The sequence below is a fragment of the Artemia sp. Qi Xiang Cuo genome, chromosome 6 (assembly GCF_049724085.1).
Source record: "Artemia sp. Qi Xiang Cuo chromosome 6, ASM4972408v1, whole genome shotgun sequence".
NCBI classification, from domain to species: domain Eukaryota; kingdom Metazoa; phylum Arthropoda; class Branchiopoda; order Anostraca; family Artemiidae; genus Artemia; species Artemia sp. Qi Xiang Cuo.
The window spans coordinates 42533771-42545783 of NC_142799.1; the positions used below are offsets into that span (position 1 = coordinate 42533771).

A 12013-nucleotide genomic window follows, 5' to 3' on the forward strand; every position below is an offset into this window, starting at 1 on the left:
TCCCTTGAAATCAAGGATTCAAATCGAAAGCACAAAATCTGATTTTCGCTATTTCTCTCATTAAGCGGATACAATACAACTTAGCAGTACCTTTTTTTACTTGATCTTAGTTTTAGGATAGAATTCATACCTATGCATTGAAAACTCAAAAAATTTGTTTAACGTTTCTTTTTTTTGTTGCAAGAAGCAGCATTTGAGCATTTGAGTGAAAAGGGAAAAAATTACTATAAAACTAATGTAAATGAGGATAACTGGATAAGAATAAGAGGAGGTTATGTATTGCAGCAAAACCTCCAGCGCCATTTTCTGAGGGTTTGAGGAGCAAAGTACCTTGCTTAGAAAAGCAATATATCACTTAAAAATTGTCTAGGAAAAGAAGAATTCAAAACATCGTGAAGAAAGTGAGATTTATATGAAATTGCACGGAATTATGGTGAAAGTGACGAGAATTTTATAGTAAGGTGCTACTAGTCCCCTTCCATCCCTTTTCAAAGGTAATCGCTAAACAAGTCTTTTACAACTGTTCCAATTTTTTAAAGCACAAACAGTCAGAGAAGACGTTTCCTGCGTAATCTAAGGATTACGAGCGTCAGATGAGCTTAAACTAAAGAATATTTAACACATAAATTGTAGAAAATAGCAAATATTGCTTTCCAGTAGAACCCAAATAATAAAATCAAGAACATCTTGAAAAGCACCAGTCTTAATTTATAGGTCTAAAACTTCTAGGAAGAGAATATATTTTGGAATGGAAGGAGCATTAAAACCGTACGAACGGTTAAATCATACGAGAATTATAGGTTACTGAATATTTACAAAAACGATGATTGTTGCCTGGGGGGTTTCAATTTGTGCTCCTGTATGCCTCCTGTGCACTGTCGTATGTGACCATTTCTTGGAAACTGTACTATTTGTTATCACAAGGAACAGAGAGAAAAACAACCTACAAAAGCTAACAATTTTTTGCTATGCAGCTTATCACAATTGAGTTACCTCATTTGCCTGTGAAATATGATCTCTCTTAATGTCTCGGATTTATTCCTGAAATCAAGAATAGAACAATACTTGGCCGTGTTTAGCTGCTTGGAACTTCCGGAGGTCAAATAACCGATTCATGATTATATTAATACGAGTTATGAGCATGTTCATGCTTTCCTTTACTCTAATAACTTAGTTCCATTCCTTTCATCCATAATTTAAATTTCTTGTCCAAATACTTTGAAAGCACAATGGTCTTTTTTCCCTGTTTCCTGAAACTTTAGTATTATCAAATCTCACTTTTCCTTTGCATTTCTAGGTAACTAAACTTCACCTTTTCTAGTGGATAGCGTCATGGGCGTACGTAGCTTCTTGTCTAGGGGAGGCAGCCAATCATTTGTTGAAGGGCGGGGGGAGGAAGCTGAATTTAAATTTTCACTTCACAAAACTCTATATTGCCTGAAACCTCTGTCATATTTATGAAATTTATATTAATAGACAGTTACAAAAAGTCATCAATAATTTTCAGTACTAATCTTCTTGTATTGGAGATAAAGTTCTCCAAGACTATTTGAATATTATCTTATTTTTTTACTTTTTTTTTTTCATTTCAGCTTTTTATTTACAGTTTTTCCAACAATATCTAGAGTACATTTAAAGTTCTAGGGGGGCAGCAGCCCCCTCTGACCCCCCCCCCCCCCCTCCGTACGCCCATGGATAGAGTGATTCATCCCAATATTATGAGGAGGGAAGGGACCACTTTCTAAATTCTCTATACAATACTTAAGTCTCCCTAAACATTAATTTGTAATGTTCGGCAGAAAATAAGTCTTTAACCTATTTTCCAGACTCCACCACCTAAAAAATTGTTGAAGGCTCGTCTGTTCCTTAGTACAAATTTAACTAGCAACCTTGGTTTACCTTAGTCAAAGCCTTGCTTTTCCCTATATGGAAATTTTAATTTGAGTGACCCCTGAAGTAAGCATCCAAAAGTGATATCTTGAGTATGGATAATCTAAGGCATTACTACAAATCCAGGTTTACGGGGGACGCACGCAGTAACCTAATTTTAGACCTGGAAATGGAGACAAAACTTTAAACTTTAAGTCGGACAAAAAAAGAGATACTCATATACACATTGCAGAGAAAACATTTGAAATGATGGGTAAGTCTGTTAAGACCTTGAGATTTCTTGTGAAAGCTGGGCCCAAATAGCTCCTTTTACCTGTGTACCTACTAAAACTTGGTTAATCAAATATGATGTGATACTTTTCAAATAGTTCATTTTTCACAACAATTATTCAAATTACTCATTTTTGTCGTAATAGTTAAATTTTTTACTGACAAGTATTTAGAAACAAAATTTGAAGATAAAAATGAGGTAAACATAAAAAAAAAAAAATCAGAGCTTCATTAGCCCTATAAGTGGAAATGCGTTTCATTAAGGAATGATTTTTTCCTGGAGGGAGGGAGTCATAATAACAATAGAAAACAAGCACTTTACATGAGAATTACAGGAACTTCGTGAATATCTACAAGAATACTAAAATTATGGTTGGGATTGGGGCTGCGTCATGCCCTCCCCCCTCTACGTGCAAACTGAGAGCAGCCATAGATGGCGACTTCTTGTAGGTATTAAGGTTTGATATGACAACAAGAGGAAGAAGAAATAGCATAGAAAAACTGGAATTTATTGCTATGCCCGCTAATCATACTGTAATGAAGTTATCGTATTTATATGTGAAATGAGATTTTTGTATCTTTTTAAGGATCTATGCATTCTACATTCTGCATATATTTTAAGTATTCTGCACTCAAGAACAGAACAACACTACCATGTTTAATGGTTTGGATCTTTTCTCAAAATAATAATTTACTCTTGATAGATTTTCAGTAAATCCGTTTCAAAGATGCGTCAACACTGACGGGAAACTAGATGGTTACAGCTACCGTACCTAATATATGATTCCAAGTTAAAGCTGCATATTTCCTCTCTTTACAGATGTAATCTCTTTGGACAGGGCCATTCACAAAAATTATTTCTGCTGGACAGGGATTTTACATGAAGAGATGAAGTGGACTTATCAGTTTATAGAATGCCTAAAAACGTACTATTCGGTGTAGTTACCATAAAGGTAACTACGTGTAGTTACCAAGGCAAGATCTGGTAAAACGATGGTTGATGACGGAGGACTGAACTCCGAGAAGCCCCAGGATATAGCATTAATTCGGTGTCATATTAAACTAGTAGCACGCAATTCTGATTAATTTATATTACAATTCATAAAAAGAAGAACCAAAAACAAACAATAAAAAACAAGACACTACTGCAACTATAAAAAAATCAGTAAAAACTTTTCACTCAAATAAGGAAAGGCACAGCCAAAATAACAAATAAAAAAATAATACTAGTGATTGTATCTTGATGTTTGAGGAGGACTGGACCCGTACAATGCTGTATCGAGAGGTGGAAGTTCTTTTTCGCCAGGTTGATCTGAAGTAGCGGTATCTCTTAGACCTTCACTAACTGGAGTCTTTCCAGTGACTTTGAGCATAGCAGCTGCTTCCATATCAACATCCAATATGCTTACTTTCTCTGTCACTTCTTTCTTGGGTTCAATTCCAACACCCCAAATCTCTAAATGCTGAACTTTAAATTCTTTCTCATGAGACAACTGCGGATTTCCATACGTGGAGCTACTTGGAGAACAATAACCTTTTCCGAAATCACTATCAATCCAAAGACAAAAGTATTCCAACTGACCTCCAAAGCCCAATCCATTGGGAAATGTATGACATTTTATGTTGAAATACTGATAATGCTCGTTATAACCCGTACAACCGAAAGTGGCCATAAGTGGCTTGACACTAAATAAAAACGCAGTAGGTTTTCCGTAAAAGTGTGGGTTGACCCTCCAGTCCTCAGCAGCAAAGCCACCAAACCTATGACCATGAGTATCCTCCACAAAGACCAGTGATGGCCCCTTTTCTAAGATATTTCCAAACAAAGTTGAAAAACTTTCCCCATGTGCAGAAGTGGAATATAAAAGTCTCCAAGTGTCTCGCACTTCAAGAGGAATGGCCGTATTTACAAATATAATTTCGGAAAAAGACAGGAATTTTTTGTAGCCTGAATTTGCTTGGACCATGCACAAAGGAATCAGAGGAGCAACGACATTGGGAGTTGACATATTAAAAAATCTTGTAAAAAGCATTGAGTGAATTTCGGCCAAAACATGGTTATGAATTAACCACTCACTGACTTCCAGTTCCTTAAAATTTTTGTCTGGAATTTCTTTCAAAGTGCTTCTTTCTTTAGATGGTATATCTTGGAAAAATAAGTCACGCCCCAAATATTGACAGAAATTCTCAATCATAGGATCTTCATCCATCATATAATTCTCCCAGCTCTTAAAAGATGGTTCCAAAGATGAGAACAGTTTGAAAAGTGAAGCGATAGTCTTCAAATAGTTGATTATATCCTTGCTTGTTGCAAATTCACTTTGACCAGAAGCCAAGTAGATTACAACGGAAGCCTTTCCTTCAGCTGGTCCCTTTAATAGCCTCACAGCATACTTTATGTAATTTTTAAGGGTTATATGAGTTCCACCTGTTGTATATTCAGAGAGTATGTCACAAAACCTTTCAACAAATAATTCATTCTCTTTGCTGCAAGTTTCGGTCAGCTGTTCAAATATTTTGCTTCTAGGAACTGTAGACAGGTGATCTAGTTTGTCAGTCCCAAAAAGTATAGCAATAGTTTGTCTGTCTTCATCACTTAAAAGTGACAAGTCTTTTTCTATCTCTTTGCTTTGAGTTGCTCCCATTATCCTAGAAAATATAGAAAACACGGTTTATCTTTTGTACACAAAGATAGCACGTCAGAACCGAAATAGAAGCCAGAAGATAAAAAATAAGTTTTTAATTAGAAATCTTACGATTTTTCAAGATTTTCAAAAGTAGATTTACCATATGTTTCATTACATAGCACTTTCGGCAAAAAGAAGAAGAAAAAGCCAAAAAAAAAACACACACTCAAAAAGATGGTACCAGGTCCATAATAACTGTGAAATCTCCAATCCAAAACAAATGCATTCACTGCAAAAACAAGCTCCGATTAAAATCCACAGCGTTTGATCATTGGCCCTATTCTATGGATTCACGACGTCTGCAAAATCGAGAAAACCTGCGTACTTTTCTTGCTAGATCTATCTTGTTAAAAACATATTGTTTGTCTTTACTCTACAGGCAACTTAGTAACTCCAAACTGTAATTGCTAAAACATGTGTTTTGCAGGTAATATGGGTACTTACGTGTTATCCCAACCACACTCAAGAAGTGAAGCTAGACAATCATAATGAAATGTACCAAAATCCGATGAAAATATACTTTAGTAACGAAACTATGGCAACTACAACAGAGAATTATAGAAAGCAGGTCGTCCAGAACTTATTATATTAGATACATAACCTAATTTAACCAACTGTATATATTAAATATTTAATTAAAATATACTTGCATAGTAGTTTATTTCACTTAGGCTAAGCTAATTGTCTCCTAATATAGACAGAGAAACTTGTTTTAAACAGATTAAACTTCTCGAGTGTGGTCTGGATAACACGTAAGTACCGTAATACGTGCTAGATTAGGACAAGCAAAATAATTAATTTTTCTTAAATTGCAGCTCTTAGTTTACATTTTATTTAAACTATAAGGTTCCTTGTATTCAATTTCTACAAATTAACAACAAACAATTCCACAAAGAAGTTTTGAGTTTCGTTTGAGAAGGGGTGTTCTACATACGTAGCTAATGGAAATAATCAAAAGTTGAAGTAGTATAGTGTTTTAAAAGAAATTACTGCCCTAAGTTATCAGCATTACAAAAGCAAATAACACATGAGAATTTTGTAATATTCGCGGATTAGGGACCAAATTGAGACATTTCACGAGACAATAAATGCTGACAATTCAAAAGACTTTAATCTCTATTTTATTTTGTTTCAAATGGACCAATCATAAAACAAAGAGAAATTCATGGATCTTTTACATATTAAAAAAAATAACGATAAATTATCTTATTGAGACTTATTGGGATATATACATCATATGTAGCACGCACAATAGCATTAACACTACATTACAATATACAAATAAAGCATTAACATTAGTGAGTTAAATAAACCAGAATACAATTTACTAGTAAAAAAACATGTTAGTTCATGTCACATGAGATGACTAAATAATATGAAAACCACAAAGCTTAAACAAAATACAAATTTCAACAAAACAACCACTTTGTGTATAGACTGGTAAGAAAAAATCCTCGAAGATGGTGCCTTAGAGCGCGATTAGATGCAAGAGGTTATTTTAATTTAACTCGAAAAAAGCAAAAATAAGAATCAACTGCTTTTTATTTTAATTAAAATAAAACCAAATTTGAATTAAAAAAAAACATGTATTCTTCTTTAGATGAGGTGGCTGCCCCTTCCTCAACTTTCACACTTTACACTAAAATCTTAAGGTTCTTTAAAAATATTTCTCATTGAAATTCGAGGGAGCTTGTAGGTGAGCAGTGTACCTTAAATAATTGTGGCAGAAAGTTTAACTTTATTGTAAAGAGCAATTGTTGAGGAAGGGGAAGTTCCCCTCATATATGGAATAATTTCTGTTCGTTTTAAGTATTAATGTTGCTCTTTAATTGCAGTTGAAAAAAAAATGCTTTTTTATTCAGTTTCTGATTGTTTTTCAAATAGTGTCACAAAATCCCCTTCTCTCCTCCCGTGTAAAATTTCCCCTGAAAAACTCCCCCGCAAAACTTCTCTCTCCATGGAAAATTCTCCCCGTGAAATAATGGGAACAATGAGGAAACTGCATAGCTTACAATCCTACCCCCAGCGACTACGGGGGATCATGTCATCCCCGAGGGCATTGTCATTTGACCTTTCAGCTATGCTGAATTAAGTGGCTATCTCAATTTTTTTTTTATCAGATATCTTCAGAGAAAAAAGGGGCGTTGGAGGGGGGGGGGTAGCTTCCCTCCAAACTTTTGGACACTTAAAAAGGGCAGTAGAACTCTCCCGATCTCCTAGGATCATTGCTTCCATGCGATCACCCCCTTAAAAAACAACAAAAAAAGAAAAACACACATCTGTGATCTTTCTTTTGGCAAAAAAAAAATAATACAAATTGCACATTTTTAGATAGGTGCTTGGAATCTCTGCAATGGCGTTCTCGGATATGCTGAATCTAATGGTGCGATTTTCATTAAAATTCATTGACTCTTTCGGGATATTCCCCCCCCCCTTTAAAAAAATAATATACAAATCTTATCAGGCTCGTGGCTTTTGATGGGTAACATTAAACCTAAAGAATTTTGAATATTTTGAACACAGTTTATATAATTATCCAGTATGATCATTCCCTATCTCACCCATTATAAAAACCCGACCGGGGTGCGAGAGCTCCGGAGAACGTTTTTGCAGATATAAACATAAGCGGTATCAGATCTTTTCCCGGGTAGACAAGTCAGACACGAAACAATCGGAAATAAGTGGAAACCCGCTATTACGAATAATGCACTTTGTAACCATTTCTCATTGATTGACGCAAACACACTGATCCATAAGTGAAGAAATAAGTGGGAGGAGCTTTTTGTTCGCACCGAGAACGAAGACCAGAAATGATCTGCGATAAACTTACTGGATAATTCTATAAACTGTGATTTTGAATTAGCATAAACGCCAATTCTTTTGATGTGTCTATTGTTGTCAAAATTTGTTTTTAGAGCTTTGGTAGCTATTGGGCCGAGTCGCTCGTTACTTACAGTTCGTCACCATGAACTGTTTGAAACAACTTTCCCTATCCTTAAGGGTAGGCATTGGATCTACCTAGAGATTAAATAAAAAAAAAACAAGTTTTTTCAACTGAAAGTTAGGAGTCACATTAAAACTTAAAACGAACAGAAATTATTAAGTATATGAGGGGGTTTGCCCCCTAGTCAATATTTCGCTCTTTACGCTAAAGTTCGAATTTTGTTCCAATTCTTTAAGAATCACCCTCGAATGATAAAGGCCGTTTAATTAGAATAGATAGCGCTTTTGAAAGTACTAAAAAAAAGCTTTAGCGTAAAGAGCAGGGTATAAACTAGGGGACAAACCCCCTCACATACATAATAATTTATGTCCGTTTTAATTTTTAATTTTGCACCTTACGTTCAGTTGAAAAAACTTGTTTTTCTATTTAATTTCTGATCGTTTTTTAAAAAATGGCGGGAAATCCGGCGCCCCCTTCAGAGAAACGCCAATTCCCCCATGAAAACATCCTCCATGGAAAGTTCCTCCCACGTAATCCCCTTTCCCCGCCTCCCTACTAGAAAAAATCCCTCCTAAAAACGTAAGTATACTTCCCAATAACCAATACTATATGTAAACAATGGGCAAAGTTCATAGCTTGCAGCTCTTCTCTGGGGACTGTGGGGCATTAAGTCATCTTCAAAGACATAATTATTAGATTTTCGACTATGCTAAACAAAATGGCTATCTCAAAGTTTTTATCGGGTGAATTTGAGAAAAGAATGAGCATGGGAGGGGGCCTAGTTGCCCTCCAATTTTTTTGGTCGCTTAAAAAGGGCACTTGAACTTTTAGTTTCCGTTCGAATTTGCCTTCTTGTGATATTCTAGGACCACTGGATCGATACGATCACTCCTGAAAAAAAAAAAAAAATTAACACGCATCCGTGATCTTTCTTCTGGCAAAAATATGCAAAATTTTACATTTTTGCAGATCGGAGCTTGAAACCTCTACAGTAGGGTTTTCTGATACGCTGAATCTGATGGTGTGATTTTCATTAAGATTCTATTACTTTTAGGGGGTGTTTCCCCCTTTTTACAAAAATAAGGCGTTTTCCAGGTTCATAGCTTTTGATGGGTAAGACTAAACTTGATGAAAGTTACATATTAGAAATCAGTATAAAAATCCGATTCTTTTGACGTATCTATTGGTATCAAAATTCTGTTTTTTGGAGTTTCGGTTACCATTGAGCCGGGTCGCTCCTTACTTACAGTTTGTTACCACGAACTGTCTGAAAACTGCGGTTGATAAGAAATAAATTTATAATAGACCTCTTCTCCAGAACCTGACTTGATCTGACCATAATATTGGAAATTCTACGATTTTCTTACTTTACAACACTACATTTGCATTTCCAGGTTCGCAATCGTAGTTCTAACTTCAGAAAACAAATTAATTTACACAAAGGTATCTTAGGGCACACTTGGTCAAATTCACATATGTAATAATTGGAAGTCAAAAGCCTTTTAGCATAAGATCTCCTTGAAAAATATTGTCTTGTCTCGATAATACTAGCTTATAAATTTACTGACCAAAATCAAACAGTTCGTGGTAACAAACTGTAGGTAAGGAGCGACTCGGCTCAGTAGTAGCCGAAACAGTAAAAACTCAAATTTTGATATCAATAGATGCATCAAAAGAGTTGCCGTATTGTTCTCGTTCAAGATATATAAGGGTCGTTAAGTTTAGTGTTAACCATCAAAAGCTACGAGCCCGAGAAAATTTGCCTGATTTTGGAAATAGAGGGAAAACGCCACCTAAAAGTCGAGGAATCTTGATAAAAATCCCACGGGAGAATTTTCATGTTTACATCAATTTCCAAAGGGAGAATTTTTCGTAAGGGAAAATTTCCAGGGAAATCTTGACAGAATTCCTACATAAAATTCTTTTTATCTGTATTAACTTTCTCTTTGCCAACTCAGTTTTTCACATGGAGATATTCCGGTGGAATTGTCCTGGGGAAAGTTTCAGCGGGTTTGGATTTCCGGGAAAAAAATTCCAAGGCAGGAGGGATTTCCAGAGTTACCTGAAAAACGACTAGAAATTAAAGTCTTTTCAAATCAAAGTATGATAAGTAGAATTTTTCAGACTGTATCGTCCCCAATAAATTTTATGGGGGGAGGGTATTTAACATGGGAGGAACTTTACACAGAGGAGTTTCCCGTTAGGGGAGGGAATTTTACATGGGAGGTGAGCCAGATTTACCAGCATTATTTGAAAAACAATAAGAAATTAAATGAAAAAAGAGTTTTTTCAACTGAAATTAAGGAGCAATAATAAAACTCAAACCGAACAGAAATTATTCAGTATATGAAGGTATTGCCCCCCTCCTAAATACCTTGCTCTTCACGCAAAAGTTTGACTGTTTGTCCTTTTTTTATAAACGACTCCTGAATCACAAGAGCCGTTTAATTAAAATAGGAATATTTTTTAGAAGTGCAAAAACTTTAATTACAACTTAAGTACATACTTTGAAAATTGCTTTTAGCCGAGTATTAACAAACCTCGAAGGCCGGTTTATAGATCCTTAAGTTATTCAGAGAAAGCATCGGGATAAATTGAGTTATTTGACAGCTATATATGCGTGAAGGATTTGAGAGCTTATTTTTACTTAGTTTTTGGGTGAGACGGTAGCATCAAGAGTAATGTAAAAAAAAGGTTAGCATTCATCTTTTAATTTAAGGAACTTTAATGTAAGCAAACCATTCTATGATTTTTATAGATATTCTATTATACTAGGTTGTAGCTTCGCTGCAATAATATCTACGCTTTCAGACGCAATCTCACTTAGATTTATTAGCTTTATCAATCTTTAATAAAAAAGATTTCTAGAGATACAACTTAAGATGCATACAAATCAAACATCAAGGACAACTTACTGTTTTTATCATTAATATAGATAATTATTCACTAAATTAACTTTTTAATAAACCTTTTAGTCTTTTCTAAATTGTGTTATGTCTAGTCTTTAGGTTATTTATTAAAAAAAAAAAAACTTTTCTGGGGAGGTAAAGAACAAAGTTGAAACTTAAAACAAATATATATTATTGCTTTGCACTCTATATAGTCTATATCATATTTCCATATGTTTGTATGATTATTGAAAACTAGCGCTTTGCTGAAAACAATATGGGAGTTCTGATAGAGTAAAAGCAAACCGATTAAGGATACTTTTTACAGTATAAAAATTAAGCATTTTGGGATTGTTGCTTAATTTGTTTCTTTTAATTTGGTATCATTTCTGCATAATAAGCTTAGTCCAATGATTGGCTCTTGTTTTGGTTCTGAGAAGGACATTCCATGTTTATTTTGTAGACAAGTCGAAAGTGAAGCCATTTTGATAGTATTAAGAATATAGACTAGCTTTAGAATTTTATCATAACTTGAAACTCTCTGTTGCAGAGAGAGAGAAATAACCAGATTTCAGGCATTCATATTATGGTTTATTTGTCCTTCATTTTGAGTAATACTTAAGCGTGTTTCTACAATTTAAGATTGTATATTACTGACGACTGGTATTATAGCTGGTGAGATCAAGATGTTACACCAATCCATTATTTTTATATGCTGTTTAATGACTTTGCGTATATTAAAATTCTATTTATTTTTATGCTTAAGTTTTTAAGAAAATTTTAATTGTATACTGAAAGTTACTGATATCACACCTGGTGTAAGGCTATGAAAAGCTTTATCGATTGAGTTTGTCATGATTGGGCTAAGTATTCACTGTTGACTCCTAAATCGAAATTCTTGTTTTTTATACCTGGCTTTTGCGTTTTCAGTAAAGCACTAGTTTTCTATAATCATACAAACATACGGAAATATGATCAGTTGGTTTATTTGCACTAGTTTTATCGAAATATGTTAGATAGACTGTGAAGCAACTATTTTTCTTCGTTTTAAGTTTCAACTTTGCTCTTTACTTCTTTCAGAAGAATTTTGTTTTTTAAAATTGATTTTTGTCCATTTTTAATTTAAATTTAATGTAGAAGCAATACTTCCATGATCTGTTTAATTTTTTAGTCTTGGGGGACAGGGCAGCCCCTCACATAAGGAATAATTTCTGTCTGTTCTAAGTTTCAATGCTGCTCCTTACTTCCAGTTCAAATTTATTGTGACGGTTTTTCAAATAATGTCAGGAAATCCCCCTCCCCCTGTAAAATTTCTCCTAGAAAGTTCGCCCAGA

General features: G+C 34.5%; 1 protein-coding gene across 3 annotated transcripts in view; it reads right to left on the reverse strand.

Annotated features, from left to right (window-relative positions):
* Nucleotides 1–3236: 3236 nt before the first annotated feature.
* The window catches only part of LOC148951250 (MTOR-associated protein MEAK7), a 40109-nt gene continuing 31332 nt past the window's right edge, over nucleotides 3237–12013 (reverse strand). For all 3 annotated transcript variants that reach the window (XM_089090203.1, XM_089090204.1, XM_089090205.1), the window contains exon 2: nucleotides 3237–4809. In XM_089090203.1, the coding sequence (XP_088946329.1) occupies nucleotides 3387–4805 (1419 nt within the window). In that variant the 5' untranslated portion in view covers nucleotides 4806–4809 and the 3' untranslated portion in view covers nucleotides 3237–3386. The remainder of the gene's footprint in view (nucleotides 4810–12013) is intronic.